General features: G+C 51.0%; 1 protein-coding gene across 1 annotated transcript in view; it reads right to left on the bottom strand.

Moving 5' to 3' along the window:
- The window catches only part of LOC147683429 (C-C motif chemokine 20-like), a 36067-nt gene extending 17415 nt beyond the window's left edge, over positions 1-18652 (bottom strand). Inside the window, exon 1 of the mRNA XM_086944844.1 lies at positions 18410-18652. Coding sequence (XP_086800970.1) covers positions 18410-18485 — 76 coding nt within the window. The 5' untranslated portion in view covers positions 18486-18652. The remainder of the gene's footprint in view (positions 1-18409) is intronic.
- Positions 18653-19321: the final 669 nt, after the last annotated feature.

Genomic DNA, 19321 nt, shown 5'->3' with positions numbered 1-19321 from the left:
ATCGCCCCAAGCAGGTAAGTCCATCACGGTGGTGATTGGTCTGCCCTGCGTTTTTGGCTGGTAGGGGGTTGTGTTGGACTTGGCCCTTAAGGCAGGTTCACCCCTAATCTTTTTGCTTTTAATCTGTGATATGTGTGGATGATTTTCTGGTCTGTGCGCACTTTTTCTCTGTGTCCCAGAGTAAAGTGCGTGCATGTAGTTAAACTGGCCTGCTCTCCCATAGGGATGCATGGGGAATGTCTGTGTCCCTAGTAATTCCTGATGTGTGGGGAGTGCATGCTCGAGTTTGGTATGTGCGTGTTCGTGGGAATGAATGCTTCGCAATGATGTATGTTGCGTGAGTGTGGCATGTGTAGAAATGCCATTTCTGGGACTTGGCATATTACTGTAAAATATGCCTGCAGTGTGATTGGCTGGAGCTGGCTGGTGAGCCTGGCTCCAGGAAGGCTGGATGGGTCTGCCCGGTGGTGAGTGTGAGATCAGCATGCTTGATGGCTTGGGAGGAGTGCACTTGGTCCCTGATGGGCCTGGACTTTCCCCGGACAATGCTGGCTCCACCCCCTGTAGTGCGACTGATGGCCCTAGCCCTGCCAGTGAATAGAGAGGGTGGCTGAGGTAAACAGAGTACTTCAGAACCAGCTGCGACTGGTTTTCCCCCACCCTGCACCCTTGAGACAAAGGGTTTGTCTGTATAAGAAGGGGCTGTGTCCCCATACAATTTGTCCTGTTCTTGGTTCTGTTCTAGGATCCTTGCCAGAGGGGGCTGCTGCTGCTGCAGGGGCCAAGAGGACCGCCACTTGGCTGTCTCCCTGCCTGGAGACCCAGTGTGCTGGCTCTGGCCCTGCCTTGCCCCTCTGCCTGCCTCCAGACCCTGCTGGAGCTGTTGCTGCGCCTGGAGGCGCCCTGACTTTGATTTGTAGCGCTAGGCGCGCTTTCCTGATGCCCCAGCGCTCAATAGCGCTTTGCTTGTATTTCTAGCGCCGAGCGCGCTCCTCCTGTGTCCCCGAGCACTTGGGAGCGCTTTATTTTGCATGGCCGGTGCCCACCCGGCATTGGGACCGAGATTGCCGATTTTGCGGCATTAGCGAGTGCCACCTCGCTTTATTTTTTAATTAGAAGGCCGGTGCCACCCGGCATTGCCCCGTGGTATTTATTTAATTACGAGCCGGTGCCCACCCGACATTTCCAAGGAATCACCGCCGCAGCCCGGGAGCATCGAGAATTGTTGCCGGGCCGCCGCTCTGCCTGCAGCGACCCGGAAGTCCCGCCCCTGACCCCCAGGGCCGCGCTGCCATTGGCGGCCCCGGCGGAAGTCAGGCGGGAAGACGTCGTGACGAGGCCAGGCGGGAGACCGAGGAAGCCTGCTCCCGTGTCCGCGAGGCTCCCCGTGTGGAGAGGAGCCCCGCGCTGCTGCTGGGAGGCTCCCCGTGAGGAGAGAGGAGCCCCGCCCGCCCTGAGACAGCCGGTGAGTGCGTGAAGGAGGGAGAGGGGCCGCGGGACACATTGCCGGTGTCCGCCCCTCCCCCATAGCGCGATCTCGCGCGCACTACTGCGTGGAGCCTCGATAGGCTCCTGGGGGCATTATCTGTTTCTGAGTCCCCCGTGAGGGACTCCAACGACTCGCATTTTTTGGTGCTTGGAGCCCCGAGGCTCCCGGGGCAAATTGTTTGTTGAGCCACGAGAAGGCTCCCGCCCCAGCCCACATGGTCTTAGAGCCCCAGAAAGGCTCTTGAGCTCTTTTGTGCATATTTGTTTTACGAGCCCAGAGAGGCTCCTTGCCCACTTTGTTCTTGAGCCCTCCTGGCTCCAACGTTGTGCATTCCTATTTAACAACTGTCCAGCACTTAGTGGACAGTTGCCACGTTTAGGCTTTGTGTTCTGTGCTGCCTGCACAGACCCCCTGACACTGAGACTCAGGGCATTCCGCCCCTTTCGAGGCCAGTTGGCCTGAGGGACATTTATGAGTGTTGTGCTTTGTGCACCCTGCGCATTGTAATTTATTGTTGTTATGTAATTCTTGCGCATGTGTTCTAACCTGTACCTTTTCTAAAAGTAACCTGATTAGGTATTTTTATGGTTATCCCCTTTTGCTAAATGTGACCTGCAGAGAGGATTGTTTATGGTTATCCCTTATGCTAAATGTGACCTGCAGAGAGGATTGTTGATGTTGCATTTTATGTTTAGGTTTCCTTCCCTTTGCTAAGAGTGAACTGCTTAGGTGTTGGTATTCCTTCCTTAGGTCCTGGTTACCTGCGTGATTTACCTACAGTGAGTTAGGGTTGCGTAGGAGGTCCTTACTTTTCCAGTGATTACTGGATGCGTGTTGCATTTGTAATTTTGGTGCTACTCATTCTATGTTTACGACATAAGTGTATATCTACCAGTATTATTATCTAACAAGTGCCTACCCCTGACAGTGGTCCATGTGGCCCTGTCCTGTACATAATTCCCCTTGTAAATTCTGCCCGTGCCTCTGGCACATTGTACAGTTTGCGTGTGTTATCTAATGTGTTTTGTTTATTATAAATACAAAGGCTATTTTTGATATATATCCTTGTGTAGAGTCTTTCTTTGTGGTGGGCCTTGGGTGTTGTTGCTGGGGTGCGTGCGCAAATACTTAACTCATACCGCCTCCAAGTTTAGCCTAGACTGCTCGCGCCACGCTACCTAGAGGGCGAGTGGGGGTTGCCTTGGTGTGTGACTCCCCTGCCCTGACTTTAGAAATGCTGATCCCTGACTGACCTCGACGCGAGTCTTGGCCGGCCAGGGTCCCGTTTCTAACATTGGCGGCAAGCGGTGAGGATAAGGATTTGTGTTTGCGCTGTACCACAGTGGCGACAGGCCACACTTCAAAGCTCTGCATTTTTTTAGATAACCACATTTTGGGAATTATTGTTTTTTAGGGAAGTTTAGTTTGGCTTCTCCTGAAAGGTGTCATTTGTATTTTGTCCAGTACCTTGTTCCCCGCCCTGCTCCCAGAGTTTGGTACCTGTGTCACTAGTGGTCAGGTTGAGAGAATCAGGGGTGGTAGAAACTGCCTTACCAGTCCGAGGGGAGGGTTGTGTGTGAATGAGTGTGTGTTACGCTGGACAGTGGAGTGCAAGTTCTCTGAGAGATAGGAATCTTGCTGAATTGTGATTGTAATCTCCTGTTTAGCTCAGACCCCCAGGTTCCCTGTGTCAAACTTTTCCCGAGAACGTCCGTCAAAATGGAGCCAGTTTTTGATCTCTGTAGTCTGTTTAGGTACAGTAGGTTAGAGCTGGTCAGATTCTGCGAAAAGGGAGGCATAGAGGTGAGTGAGTTGGTTACTCAGTCCCAGCTTAGGGACAGCCTGATCCTGTGGCAAAAGGGTCAGTGGGAGCTTGAGCACAGAGAGAGAGATAGGGCCCGGGCCGCACGCCATGAGGGTGGTGAGTCTGTGGGGAGCCCTGAAGATTCTGTTGATGAATGTGAGTTGGATGGTGATGACAGTGGATGGATGTCAGCAGAGAGTGATGACCCCATAGATAGGGAGTCCCTTGCTGGGTCCAGTGTCAGTACCAGCGCCCCATCCCTTTCCCTGTCCCCAGAGGAGTGGTTGGATAGGAAGGAAGAGAGGGAGTATCAGCTAGCGTTGGAACAGCTCAGGTTGGAGCTTGCCAAGCTAGAGGCTGAGAGGGCCTTGCTCAGGGAGAAGGTAGCCCAAGAGAGTAGGTTACCCCCTGAGTGCATGTGTAATTGTCTGGATTCCCCAGGGAGGGTGGAGTCCAGTGGTGGCAGCTTTTTAAATGTTGGTGTTGACAGTCCCACTGACAGTTCCCCGAGTATGGTGCCTGTTTCCCCCGCAGAAGAGTTTGGGTTGAAGTTCAGGAGACTTAGGAAACTGCCTCATCAGTCTTGGGAAGACTTTGAGGATGAGTGTTGTGGAGCACTGTTTGATTGGGAAAAGGCTCACGTGAACGACAAGTCTGGCGGATTGTTTAGCATGGTTGTCACAGAGCACCTGCTCAGTTATAGTTCACCAGGGTTGCGCCAGCACCTGTTGAAGTTTGGATCGTTTTGTGCATGTGAGCTTGCAGCGGAAGCCGACCGATGGGAGAGTGCAAGAGGTTCCTTAGCGCCGCTAGCGAGTGATTCCGATAATAGTGGGTCAGGTTTTCTCCAACCCAGCGTGGTGGAGGAGGGTGAGAGTAGCCCAGCTAGGTCTAAGTATAGTGAGGAGGGTGTAGGGGCTTGCTGTCTGTCTCAGTGGAGCGGAAGTGAGTGTGAGACCGAGAGTTCCCAGATGCCCGAAGCCCTGCCTCAGAGCCTGGATGGTTTCTTTAGGGAACACCAGGGTGGGGACCTATGCTTGCCTGTTAGTCCACTTGAGGGAGATCTCCTAGTGTGTGGAGGACCTGGAGCATCTGTGAGCGGAGCTTCTGTAGTTGTGGAGTCTGGCAGTACTGCTCCAGGAGGGAGAGTACAGAAGTCCAGTGAAAGGAGTGATTTGGGAGTGACCTGTGAGTCCTCAGAAGTCCTGGAGTGCCAGGCAGTGATTCCACCAAAGGTTCTAGACCGGAGGTTGGAGGTCCAGGTTCAGGGGTTGCCTGACCTGAAGGGTGGGAATACTGTAAGCAGTGTCCTAACCAGTTCTTTCTCCAGAGGTACCGCCCCGGTTGGGAGGGAGCAGGACTCTGGAAGGGGGTGCAGAGGGTGGGAAAGCCCACCTCTGACCCCGGTACCACCTGAGGGGTTAAACCCTAGGTTGGGAGAGTGGTGTTTAGAGGGTACCCCTCGCAGGAGGAGGAGGAACCCTAGGAGAAGAGGTAAGGGGAGGAGAGCCTTCCCTGAGACTCCTGGTCCACCTAAGGTTGTAGACCCTAGGCTGGAGAACCAGTGGCAGTCTAGCCCTGTCTTGCAGACAGGAAGAGTGGAGCATGGCTATTATGTGCCAGGGGTTACTACCCCCCGCTTGGTGAGTTGGCAGGAACCAGTGGCACCTGGGTGGCCTAGGGCCTGGTCCTCGCCGAGGGCAGCTGGAGAGTACCAGTGGGGTAATCCAGTGTGTCCCTACAGTAGCTTTAGAAAGAACCCCAGGGGTTCACAGTGGCGTAAAACAGGAGGGTGTCCCTGCAGTTGCGGGCCCGCGTCCGTGTTTTATCGCCCCAAGCAGGTAAGTCCATCACGGTGGTGATTGGTCTGCCCTGCGTTTTTGGCTGGTAGGGGGTTGTGTTGGACTTGGCCCTTAAGGCAGGTTCACCCCTAATCTTTTTGCTTTTAATCTGTGATATGTGTGGATGATTTTCTGGTCTGTGCGCACTTTTTCTCTGTGTCCCAGAGTAAAGTGCGTGCATGTAGTTAAACTGGCCTGCTCTCCCATAGGGATGCATGGGGAATGTCTGTGTCCCTAGTAATTCCTGATGTGTGGGGAGTGCATGCTCGAGTTTGGTATGTGCGTGTTCGTGGGAATGAATGCTTCGCAATGATGTATGTTGCGTGAGTGTGGCATGTGTAGAAATGCCATTTCTGGGACTTGGCATATTACTGTAAAATATGCCTGCAGTGTGATTGGCTGGAGCTGGCTGGTGAGCCTGGCTCCAAGAAGGCTGGATGGGTCTGCCCGGTGGTGAGTGTGAGATCAGCATGCTTGATGGCTTGGGAGGAGTGCACTTGGTCCCTGATGGGCCTGGACTTTCCCCGGACAATGCTGGCTCCACCCCCTGTAGTGCGACTGATGGCCCTAGCCCTGCCAGTGAATAGAGAGGGTGGCTGAGGTAAACAGAGTACTTCAGAACCAGCTGCGACTGGTTTTCCCCCACCCTGCACCCTTGAGACAAAGGGTTTGTCTGTATAAGAAGGGGCTGTGTCCCCATACAATTTGTCCTGTTCTTGGTTCTGTTCTAGGATCCTTGCCAGAGGGGGCTGCTGCTGCTGCAGGGGCCAAGAGGACCGCCACTTGGCTGTCTCCCTGCCTGGAGACCCAGTGTGCTGGCTCTGGCCCTGCCTTGCCCCTCTGCCTGCCTCCAGACCCTGCTGGAGCTGTTGCTGCGCCTGGAGGCGCCCTGACTTTGATTTGTAGCGCTAGGCGCGCTTTCCTGATGCCCCAGCGCTCAATAGCGCTTTGCTTGTATTTCTAGCGCCGAGCGCGCTCCTCCTGTGTCCCCGAGCACTTGGGAGCGCTTTATTTTGCATGGCCGGTGCCCACCCGGCATTGGGACCGAGATTGCCGATTTTGCGGCATTAGCGAGTGCCACCTCGCTTTATTTTTTAATTAGAAGGCCGGTGCCACCCGGCATTGCCCCGTGGTATTTATTTAATTACGAGCCGGTGCCCACCCGACATTTCCAAGGAATCACCGCCGCAGCCCGGGAGCATCGAGAATTGTTGCCGGGCCGCCGCTCTGCCTGCAGCGACCCGGAAGTCCCGCCCCTGACCCCCAGGGCCGCGCTGCCATTGGCGGCCCCGGCGGAAGTCAGGCGGGAAGACGTCGTGACGAGGCCAGGCGGGAGACCGAGGAAGCCTGCTCCCGTGTCCGCGAGGCTCCCCGTGTGGAGAGGAGCCCCGCGCTGCTGCTGGGAGGCTCCCCGTGAGGAGAGAGGAGCCCCGCCCGCCCTGAGACAGCCGGTGAGTGCGTGAAGGAGGGAGAGGGGCCGCGGGACACATTGCCGGTGTCCGCCCCTCCCCCATAGCGCGATCTCGCGCGCACTACTGCGTGGAGCCTCGATAGGCTCCTGGGGGCATTATCTGTTTCTGAGTCCCCCGTGAGGGACTCCAACGACTCGCATTTTTTGGTGCTTGGAGCCCCGAGGCTCCCGGGGCAAATTGTTTGTTGAGCCACGAGAAGGCTCCCGCCCCAGCCCACATGGTCTTAGAGCCCCAGAAAGGCTCTTGAGCTCTTTTGTGCATATTTGTTTTACGAGCCCAGAGAGGCTCCTTGCCCACTTTGTTCTTGAGCCCTCCTGGCTCCAACGTTGTGCATTCCTATTTAACAACTGTCCAGCACTTAGTGGACAGTTGCCACGTTTAGGCTTTGTGTTCTGTGCTGCCTGCACAGACCCCCTGACACTGAGACTCAGGGCATTCCGCCCCTTTCGAGGCCAGTTGGCCTGAGGGACATTTATGAGTGTTGTGCTTTGTGCACCCTGCGCATTGTAATTTATTGTTGTTATGTAATTCTTGCGCATGTGTTCTAACCTGTACCTTTTCTAAAAGTAACCTGATTAGGTATTTTTATGGTTATCCCCTTTTGCTAAATGTGACCTGCAGAGAGGATTGTTTATGGTTATCCCTTATGCTAAATGTGACCTGCAGAGAGGATTGTTGATGTTGCATTTTATGTTTAGGTTTCCTTCCCTTTGCTAAGAGTGAACTGCTTAGGTGTTGGTATTCCTTCCTTAGGTCCTGGTTACCTGCGTGATTTACCTACAGTGAGTTAGGGTTGCGTAGGAGGTCCTTACTTTTCCAGTGATTACTGGATGCGTGTTGCATTTGTAATTTTGGTGCTACTCATTCTATGTTTACGACATAAGTGTATATCTACCAGTATTATTATCTAACAAGTGCCTACCCCTGACAGTGGTCCATGTGGCCCTGTCCTGTACATAATTCCCCTTGTAAATTCTGCCCGTGCCTCTGGCACATTGTACAGTTTGCGTGTGTTATCTAATGTGTTTTGTTTATTATAAATACAAAGGCTATTTTTGATATATATCCTTGTGTAGAGTCTTTCTTTGTGGTGGGCCTTGGGTGTTGTTGCTGGGGTGCGTGCGCAAATACTTAACTCATACCGCCTCCAAGTTTACCCTAGACTGCTCGCGCCACGCTACCTAGAGGGCGAGTGGGGGTTGCCTTGGTGTGTGACTCCCCTGCCCTGACTTTAGAAATGCTGATCCCTGACTGACCTCGACGCGAGTCTTGGCCGGCCAGGGTCCCGTTTCTAACACATGTAATTCTACCTGTGGTAGAAAAATGCTTGCAAATAGAGGGGGAGAGGATTGCTGCATATCTTTCGCCATATACTTTATAACAACTCTAACCTTAGGCCCCTAGAGATAAAATGGAGTGCTGACAAGTGCTCAACAACTAGAAGTGAACATACTTGGGATGTACCCTGACACTTGACACAGCTGAGCATCATACTCTGAGGTTTTAGCTAACTGCTCATTGCATTCTGGGACATACAACTTTGCCTTTAACCTTCTCTAAGCAGTGATTTAAATTGCCAGGCTCTGATTACCTACACCTATTTTATTTATTAGAAAGAGTACCAGCACTTCTGAGAATTAATTGATTACTGCGAATGATAGAGCATCAGCACATCTCAGTAGAATTGGTTAGTATGTGATTTTGAGTACCTGTATCTCCAACTATCAATCTAAGACACTGATTGCTCAAAAATAACAGTATACAGTGTTGCTGGTTACAGATTCAGGACTGACTGATGGTGTCACTTGTGGCTTGGCCTAAACTCTAGCTCTCTTTGATAGTGCCAAGCACTCTTGTATCACTTTCATCCCTCAACACGGCTGGACTGGGAACTGAAACCAGCCCTGGCAATCAGCACAATCGGCCCTGGGGGGAGGATGGGGGGGGGACAGCACTCACTACCCCACTTTTGTTACAGGCAGCCCCTTGTAATAAAACCGGCTCCCAGGGGTCCACCCTTCCGGCCCACCTGGAAACGCCCAGTGCCCACTAAGACCAGTCTGGCCCTGTCTCACAATGGTGTGGTTACAATAATCTGGCACTCATATGTGATCTGATGGGCCTGTTCGCCCCCACGCTCATCCTACTGCCTCTTTGACCTGCCTGCCTGCCTGCCTCCGCCGGGCGACCCAGCCGCCGCTGAGCCGCCCGCCCACCCGCACCAGTGCACCAGAGTTTCCCGCCGCTGCCTCCCTGCGGCCCCGCCCCCGACAGCCCATTGGCAGACCCGCCGCCGACCCTCCTCCCGGCTGCCCTCTTAAGGGAGCCGCGTCCATCCCTCGAGAGCGACCACTGTGCCACTCCTGTGGCCTGGTCGCCCCCACGCTCATCCTGCTGCCTCTTTGACCTGCCTGCCTCCGCCCGGGTGACCCAGCCGCCGCTGAGCCGCCCGCCCGCCCGCACCAGTGCACCAGAGTTTCCCGCCGCTGCCTCCCTGCGGCCCCGCCCCCGACAGCCCATTGGCAGACCCGCCGCCGTTCCTCCTCCCGGCTGCCCTCTTATGTCATCCCCGCACACGCGCAGCGTTCACGCGCAGCTGGCACGCCGATTGTGCGCCGAAGGCGTGCCAAAGGCAAGCCCGTCTGCGCCTGGACCACGCCCAGCGCCAGAACCCCTGGCCCCCGCCGATGCAAGACCACCCGAAGGACCTACGACGCCGCCACTCTCAATGCACTCAATACCGGCCGAAACCCTGCCTGCTGCCGAGCAACCCCGAGACGCAGCCACGGATCCTTCCCCTGCCAAGCCTGCCGTTTCACCTGCCACCGGACCTGCACCACCCCCGCCAAGACGAGCACTAGCAGCAACCACCTGAAGTGCATCCTGCTCAACACCCGCTCCGTCCACAGGCACACCGTGGAACTCTGTGACCTGCTCGATGCGACAGCACCGGACGTCGCCTTCCTCACCGAAACCTGGATGAACACCTCCTCAGCGCCCGACATCGCCATAGCCATCCCGGACAGATACAAGATCACCTGGAAGGACTGCGTCAACCAGACGGGAGGAGGCATCGCCATCCTACACAAGAACACCATCCGCATCTCGACTAACTCCGACGAAACCTTCACCGCCGCCGAACACCTGCACTTCCAGATACACGCTGACCCCAAGACCACCCTCCGAGGCACCCTCATCTACCGACCACCGGGACCACGCACCCAATTCAGGGAAGACATCGCAGACTTCATCAGCCCGCACGCCCTTCCCTCCGCCGACTACATCCTCCTAGGGGACCTCAACTTCCATCTGGAGAACAACAACGACCGAAACACCAACGCCCTACTGGACAACCTCGCCACCCTCGGACTCAAGCAACTGGTGAACACCCCCACCCACTACGCCGGACACACGCTTGACCCAGTCTTCTCATCCAGCAAGCCCATCTCCTTCAGCCACGCCACCGGACTCCATTGGACCGACCACAGCTGCGTCCACTTCAGCTTCAGAAGAACTACGACCCACCACCACCCGCAACAGGTTCCCCGCCGAAGCTGGAGCAAGATCACCGCCGAACAGCTCACCGCCTCCCTCAACCAGAAAACTCCCACCAGCTCAACGGAACCCAACGAAGCAGCACGCAACCTCACCAAGTGGCTGACCGCCTGCGCCGATGACCTCGCACCTCTAAAGAAAACTCCCAGCAGACCCGGCAGCAAGAAAACCCCCTGGTGCACCGACGCACTCAAGGAATCCAAGAAGAACTGCCGCACCCTCGAGAAAGCCTGGCGGCTCGACCAGACCACAGACAACAGGACCGCCCTCAAGCACGCCACCCGCAAACACCACCAGCTGATCCACGCAACAAAGAAGACGGCACTCAAAGAACGACTGGACAGCAACGCCCACGACAGCAAGAAACTCTTCAGCATCGTCAAAGAGTTCTCCAACCCCAGCGCCAGAATTAACGACATCACTCCCTCGCAAGACCTCTGCGACTCACTCGCCTCGTTCTTCCACCGCAAGATCGCAGACATACACAACAGCTTCGACGCACAGACCACGCACCCTACCACCGAACCGACGCCCGCCACCACCACCCTCCGCAACTGGACCCCGATCAGCACCGAAGACACCACCCGCTCGATGAACTCCATCCACTCCGGATCACCAACCGACCCATGCCCACACCAGGTGTTCAAAAAAGCCGACGCCATCATCGCACCCCATCTCCAAGACATCATCAACTTCTCCTTCCACACCGCCACCTTCCTGGAGAGCTGGAAGCACGTTGAGCTGACCGCCCTCCTGAAGAAACCAACGGCGGACCCCACCGACCTCAAGAACTACTGTCCCATCTCGCTCCTTCCTTTCCCGGCCAAAGTCATCGAGAAGACCGTCAACAGACAGCTTGCCGCCTTCCTCGAGACGAACGGATCCCTCGACCCCTCGCAGTCCCGATTCCGGGCCAACCACAGCACCGAGACCGCCCTCATTGCAGCCATCGACGACATCAGAACCCTGATCGACAACGGAGTAAAAAGGCAGCCCTCATTCTCCTGGACCTCTCTGTGGCATTCGACACTGTCTGCCACCGCACCCTAGTGAAGCGCCTCAGCAACATCGGAATACGAGAGAAAGCACTGGAGTGGATCATCTCGTTCCTCGCCGGAAGGACCCAGAGAGTCCGCCTCCCTCCGTTCAGATCCGAGGCCACCGAAGTCATCTGTGGCGTACCACAAGGATCTTCACTCAGTCCAACCCTCTTCAACGTCTACATGAGCCCCCTCGCAGCCATCGCACGCCAACACAACCTCAACATCATCTCCTACGCCGACGACACCCAGCTGATCCTCTCCCTCACCAATGACCCCACCACCGCCAGAGCCAACCTACACGAGGGGATGAAAGACGTCGCCGACTGGATGAAGAACAGCTGCCCTAAACTGAACTCAGACAAGACGGAAGTCCTCATCCTGGGATCATCACCCTCCGCCTGGGAGGACTCCTGGTGGCCCCCGGCCCTGGGCACCACTCCCAAACCAACGGACCACGCACGCAACCTAGGCTTCATCCTGGACTCCTCCCTGTCGATGACCAGACAAGTCAACGCCGTCTCATCCTCATGCTTCAACACTCTGCGCATGCTCCGCAAGATCTTCAGATGGATCCCCACTGAAACCAGGAAGACCGTCACCCAGGCACTCGTCACCAGCCGACTGGACTACGGGAACACCCTCTATGCCGGAACCACAGCCAAACTTCAAAAAAGACTCCAACGCATCCAGAACGCCTCCGCACGTCTCATCCTGGACATCCCCCGACACAGCCACATCACCGGACACCTGAGAGACCTGCACTGGCTTCCCGTCAGCAAGAGAATCATGTTCAGACTCCTCACCCACGCACACAAGGCTCTCCACGACCTGGGCCCCAAGTACCTCAACGACCGCCTGGCCTTCTACACGCCCACCCGCCAGCTACGATCGACCAGCCACGCCCTCGCCACCGTACCACGCATCCGCAGAACCACCGCCGGAGGAAGATCCTTCTCCTACCTGGCAGCCAAGACTTGGAACTCCCTTCCCACCCATCTACGGCGAACCCAGGACCATCTCTCCTTCAGGAAGCAGCTCAAGACCTGGCTGTTCGAGCAGTAACTTACCCCTCTCCCCCAGTGCCTTGAGACCCTCCCGGGTGAGTAGCACGCTTTACAAATGCCGTGATTGATTGATTGATTGAATGGGAGTTTTGACAGTACTAGTATAGGTAATAATTAGGGGTAGAGAGGGGCTTTTAGGGTTTAGGCAAGGGTAGTGTTAAAGGAATGTAGAAAACCAAAGGGTGAGCTCCTACATGCAGTGAAATCCAAGTTCCGCCTGATATGGTGGCATGTAGAGCTAGATACAGACAGGCACTAGAGTGTGTCAAGAAACAATGGGAATGTTCCTTATGGTTCTTTCTACATAATGCATTGGTAGATAAAGATAAAAAGTTCTTATGAAGAAAAGCAGCCCATTGTCTGAATGCACCCAAGTCTGCTCTGGAGTTTACAGTCCAGACAATAGAGTGGGTATCCCATTTTGAGGGGCTATATGCTCTAGGAAACATGAAGGAAGAGGAGTGTGTAGGCACAAGAGAGAAAGCCCCATCTGGCACTGTTGAAGCCCTATAAATATCTCTCGAGGAAACCCAAGTAGCCATTAGCTCCTGTATCCCAGCTAGAGCCCCTGGCCCCAACCGAATCCACAACAATCTATATAGAGAGGATTTAGAAGTCCGGGCCCCATATATTAATATGTTAACCAATGCTATCCTTTCAGGTATGGAAATCCCTACTTCCTGGAACTTAGCTGAGATTATATCTATCTAGAGGGAAAGGAGATAGGGCAAACCCGGCCAGCTATAGACCTATCAGTCTAAGTGACTCTTTGCAGAAAATGTTCTGCAAGCAGCTACTGGCCCGCATCCAGGATTGGATCCTAGAGTCAAATATTCTGTCTGAATTCCGGGTGGGCTTTCGGGCTAATATTAGAAACCTGGACCAGAACCCTGGACCAAGTATTCCACTTTATCTGCATTTATTGAAGAGAGGTTGCCATCAAAGGTGGGAAGCTATATGTAGACTTTGTAGATCTACGTACCGCCTTTGAACTGGTCCCTCGAGCTAAACTCTGGAGGGTGCTGGCAGAGTTGGGACTCCCTTAGAATTTGCTTCACATTTTAATTCACCTGCACTCAGCTAATAAAGCCCATGTTAGATGGGGGGGGCAATGGTCAACTAACTGAGCTCTTTACGATAAATTGTGGAGTGAGACAGGGATGCGATTTAGCGCCCACTCTATGCTCGCTTTTTATCAAAAGGGTAGTAGGCTTCCTCAATAGGGATGGGTGCATGTAGTATCCTGATGTTATGGATTGCCTCTGTCATGTTTCCCTGTCCCTGGCTGGTCAGCCTGTGTGAGTGTTCTGAATGGAATGTTTGGTGTGTGGGCTATGAGTGGAATGCTGGGTGACTGAATGAGGGATGACAGTTGATGGATGGGGCTGAGCAGCTAGCAGGCTTCTCCCGGCGGGGTTGCTATGGCATTATACCTGGATCTGTTCTACCTGTTTACCTGTCTATCTGCTACTTGAATAAACCTACATTGACTTCTTTACTCCAGCGTGGTCCCTTTACTACAGTGCGATGCCACAAAAGTCGGGGGGAGGAGTGCCCGCACTTCTCTTCTCTTCGCTGACGATGCGCTACTAATATCATAGTCCCCACAAGGTCTCCAACAGCTATCAAATGATTTTAAACTCTTCTATGATGAGCGTGGCCTGGAACTCAATGAGGCAAAATCAAAATATATGATATTTTCCAAGGGGATTTCTTAGCCCTCTAAGAGACGTATGTATTTAGGTAACCATGCAATAGAATTAGTCTCTGTTTTTTACTATTCGGGGATCCGTTTAACTCCAAACTTATGCTGGTTATCCCATATGGAGAAAACACAGCTGTCCCTAACCTAGCAGACCACCCACATAAGCAAGATTTGTAAAAATAGGGGGGTATATTACCAAGCAATAGCGATAATTATCGCTATTGCTTGGTTAGAGACAAAAATTTACCGCAGCGCTGCGGCGATTTTTACCGTAAATAAACCTTGGTATTACCAAGGTTTAACGCAAATGCGGTAAAAATCGCCGCAAAGCATGAATATCGCTGAAAAGTCAGCGATATTCATGCATTAGCGAGCTAATGCTCTTAGCCATGTTATCCACCTCCCATTGGATAACATGGCTAAGAACTGCTCAGGGCAGGTGTTAGCTTTTGGAGATATTCCCGCTTAGCGCTAATATCTCCAAAAGTTGGTAATAGGAGATAGCGATGTTAGCGACTGTTTTCAGTCGCTAACATCTTGGCACGCCCACTTTGCATCTCATTAGTGATAAATATCACTGACATGCAAAGTGGGGCCCAAGATGGTCGCTATCTCCTACTAGCTGTCGCTAACTGGTGTTAGCGGCAGCTAGGTAATAGGGAGATAATTTTATCTCCGCTTTCTTGGCTTTTAAAGCCAAAAAAGCAAAGATAAACCCCCTTGATAATATGCCCCAGGGTGTCTAGGAAAGTGGCCCTGGCATTGGAAATATATAACATCAAAGCCTTAGGAACTGTTTTATACGGAACAGCACTGTGGGGTAGCAGGAATACTGACCGTCTTACTGTTATAGAACATCGCTTTATAAGATCCCTTTTTAATCTACCAGCCAGTACCCCCCTGACTCCAAATTACCTGGATCTGTCCAAAGAAAATTGGATCACAAGCTGATCTACAAGCTTTTAATGTTCTGGCATTGCCCCCTACAGAGTGGTAATTAGGGACCTTCTGACACAGACCAAGGTTATTATAATCTCCTGATTTAGTACCCTGAGAGATCTGTTGAAGAAATCAGGGATTGAGGCTTATTGGTCAAGTCCTGAGGAGTTGCGGTCAATTCCGAAGTGCGGGGTCAAAACCCTTTATTGGCACTCCACTCTGGTGAAAGATGTGACAAATCCGGTGGGCACTCTGACCCAGGAGTTTATGAACTTTAAACCTCTCCCATTGTTTGAGGAAACAATTGATGAAATTATTCCACCCCTCGCACGTAAATTATTCCTCCAGTTCAGATATAACTTAAGTCCCTTCCCACTAAACTGTTTTGTAATAAGTGGCGCACTAATGATTCTTCTGATGATAAATGTCCAGCTTGCAAAGGAAGCTCTGAATCCCTAATCCATCTGTTATTCTCCAGTCCCCATTATAAGACCTTGAGGGAAAAGTGGATAATCCCCTTGTGTAAGCTTATCGGACCTGGCCACCACCTCAATGTGCTGAGAATCCTTTCTAAAGACACCTGTTGAGTAAAAGTCTTTGGCTTAGCTAACTTTTTTTTGTTAGCTTTCTGGATCAAGCTTTCAAAATGTATTGTATAATAATTTTTTATTGCATTTTTAACTGTGTATATGGAAGAGATGTCATCTTCTAATGGCTCTTATGTTTTCATGCATCTTTAACTTGTTTCTTTTTCTATGTACTTTTTAATATTCTTGTGATCGAAATAAAGTTGTGATGATGATGATGGTTAAGGGTTAGTAAGAGGTTTTTATGGTTCGTTAATGGGTAGTGCCAATGGGGGAGTAATGTTTTTTAGAATTCTGGGCAGGGCATTTTAAACTGTGATAACTAATTTGTGGGGTTCAGGAATGGTTAGTGCTAAGGGGTTGTAAGAGTTTTCTAGGGTTCGGAAAAGGGTAGTATTAAGAGGCAATGAGGGATTTTGGGGGGTTAGGGATGTCTAGTGTTATGGGGTAGTAAGGAGTTTTTAAGAGTTTAGGAATGGGTAATAAGCTATTTTTTAAGTATTAAGAAAGGGCAGTGTTGAGGTGTGGTAAGGAGTTTTCAGGGCTCAGGGAAGGGTAGTGTTTAGGGCATTTGTGGATTTATGGATGGGAAGAGTTTAGGTGTAGTACAGAGTTCTAGGGGTCAGGGGTAATTTCCCTTCAGGAGTAGTATGGGTTATTTTTCAGTATGCATGTATAATATAAAGTCATCCATGGTTATGGTTTGCGTTATAGTAACTTAGACACAATGTATGTGCTTGTTACTGATACACATGTGACCTCAAGTTTAGAATGTTAAATCCTGACAAAACTGCCTTCATACTTGTGCGGGGGACAAAATGAGTACTATTAAGTTGGGTAATGGTAACACCTGTTATTTGCAGTGTTATGAATCAGCTTCTCTGTCAAAGAAAGAGCTTAACAAAACAAGTACTGGCAAAGCCAATAGGTATGGGCCTAATGCGCCAACACATTAGCACATTTGAGTTAGAAACACCAAAAGGGACCAGCGGGAGAGTCCAGAGAAGACTATCGTTTTAAAGTAGTCCCTCATGCAGTTTAATTCAAGAATTTGTGTGGAGAATAGAGGATACAGCCAATGGTGCTAGATGATAGGTGAATACTTAACTGGGCTGAGCCAAAATATGATTGACAAATTCTCTGGCCAATGGTTGAAAGAGGATGAATGAAGAGAGCAATTGATTGAAAGGGGGAGAAACCAAATACCACTCTGTATACATTGTTACCAGTGGGCCTATTTTACAGCTTCATTGACAAACGCAAGAACTAATATTTTATTGTCATTTGTGCATTTCCTCATCTTCAAACCTCTACCCCGCCACCTCTCTTTACTGCCTCTCAAGTTTTCTGCAAGTTTCTACATGCATGGCTGAACTCTTGGCTGGCTTGAATGGTAGTTGCATCCACACTTGCTTCACCATTTTAAATCACACCTGTTTTTTTCCGTTAGGTCATGGCTGTATCAGTAAATTGGTAAACGTTTCCTCCTAGGTCCCATGGGCTCCATGAAATGTTACTTATGAAGAGGACAGGACAGAGGTCAACGTTTAATTTGAGCTGGTGGTTGCCGGGTAGTGATCAACTGCATCCAGTTTCGGGGACTGTGACCATTTTTCATCATCACAGCAAGGAAGAAAGGCAGAAAAAAAACAAAAAAGGAGAAGAAAGAAAGGAAAAGTAACAAAAGGAAAGGAGGGATGTAAGAACCTGCAAGGGCGAGATAAAGAGGCAGGTAGAGTGGGGTGGAAGAAAGAAGCATTAAGCTGGAATCAAGACAAGCCTTGGTATTCAGGAACCCTGCCTTCGGCAGCACCCTAGAAGCTTCTCAGGAAAGTTTCGCCGCTCTGCATTTATTTATTTATGCATTACAAATTAAGCATCGCTAAAGAGCTAACACTCATGCCCCTCCTTTTTTTCAACATAAAGCCCCTTCACCAGCAATCTATATGAACCTTTCTTAAACGTTTCACTTCAGCGGACCACAGTAAATAACTACTGAAGGCGGGAAACCACAGCCTAAGCAATTTCTATAATTTGAACCTCAACACAATAACACAAATACAGAAACACGTTTATATACAAAAAACTATTTTTTTTCCTAAAAGACAAAACTATATGATAGAGTCAGGCCTATCACTATAACTCTTTTTCTCCTGATGATGGTCCCTTTTGTAGGCGCACACCAGTGCTTCAATTGAGGCCACCAATTGTCAATACCAGACTCTGCCTTCTGTACTTGCTCTATTCCTACAGGGATATCAACTTAATTTGTTGCCTTCAATTTCAAATTCCTTCACATTTACTGAGCGGTTTGAAAAATTATATTTTCCATTTTACTTTATTGTTTACATGCACTTTATTATTCTGCTGACCTAATTTTATTTTCAAAACTGTGGACCCCCTGTTTAAGTTTTGTGGGCCCCAGGGGTTCACCCTGACCCTCACTGCACCTAATCCTATTTGAGGTCTGCCATTTCCTAATGCATATTATTAGATGTGAGATTCCATGGTAATGTGGGTAATGCTCTATTCACAGAACAAACTGCGAGTGTGCCTTTCAACCACCCCTATTGGGTTGTGGCTATCAGTATTGCAGCAGGTGCAGTGGCACCAGGCCCACATGTGTAGGTGCCAGCGCACTCCATTTATAGCTGCCTTTCACTACCTAATCAAGGGGCGAGGGGAGGGGGGTGGGCAGGAGGATTAACTTCCTTCCTACATTAGGACCGTGGCACTACAGCCTTACCTTACCAGCCAAAACCGCTGAGCATTTTGGGACTTGTAGTTTTACTTTTCCCGTTCTAATGTTCGACCGACAAGTCCCTGCGTGCCTAGGGGTTTTGTCGGAAAAAAAACAGGCGCACCACTCACCCAAGAAGACTACTGAAAGATTTAAAGACCAACACTCACCTTCATGTATAAGTGGCGTGAGGAGAAGCCCCGCTAACATTGAAGAAACAAGAGTGGTTACTGGAAGAGACTTCATCGTCTTGGTGATTACGTTCTATCGCGCGCCTTTGAGAGATTCGCGTGAAGCCAGGAGAGGCTGAACAAAACACGGGCCTGTCTTTGGCAAAAGAGTTATATGCACTGCGCTGCTATGTGACAACGCAGCACCCACACGCCTCTTCTGGGTATTTCCCTTGTTCTACCAGAGGTTGTGAAATAGTTCTTGCTCTTTGTACAAATGGAATCTGGTTTTACTAGAGACCAACGTGGTGTGCCATAGAGAACAGAAAAGAGGAAGCGCTGGCAGGTAAAACGTACTGCTGTGATGTCACCTTGGGTTTTCCTCTGTGCGTGGGCTGGGGTGCAGGTGGCATGGACTAACATACAGACACGAAACCTTGAAAAAAAACTCCAAACGTACAGATTATCAGCTGGATGGGCCGGTAGATAGATGTATCGGATCAATGGGCAGGCACTTTTTTTTTGGGGGGGGGGGGGGGGGGGGGGGGGTTGGGTTAAACCTTTTTTTCTACTGATGTAATTTCATGACCTCGGTGGTAAGTTAGGGCAATGCTTGCGCCTAACACCTTTTGCCACCTATTGTGAAAACAGTTTTCTGGAAGTGGTAATGTGTGAGTAGATTTTTGAGCATATTTGTGGTGTGGTATTTTTCAGCTGGTGACGTGTCCTTTTTGTTTTTTTCTATTGTGGTTTTGTGTAGCATTAGCGCAATGTGATCTTGCTTTGTTGAATTGCCTTCTGTTTTGACGGTTTTGCTGTGTTGATCCCTATCATGTTTTATTTGTGTTTTTTATGTGGCTTTGTGTATGTCATTGTGTGCTGCTCTGTTGTTTACTTGAGACACGTCAACAA

Source organism: Lissotriton vulgaris, chromosome 11 (genome assembly GCF_964263255.1).
Source record: "Lissotriton vulgaris chromosome 11, aLisVul1.2, whole genome shotgun sequence".
Classification (NCBI taxonomy): Eukaryota; Metazoa; Chordata; class Amphibia; order Caudata; family Salamandridae; genus Lissotriton; species Lissotriton vulgaris.
Note: the sequence above shows the minus strand (reverse complement) of the source record. Positions and strands in the feature narration are given on the sequence as shown.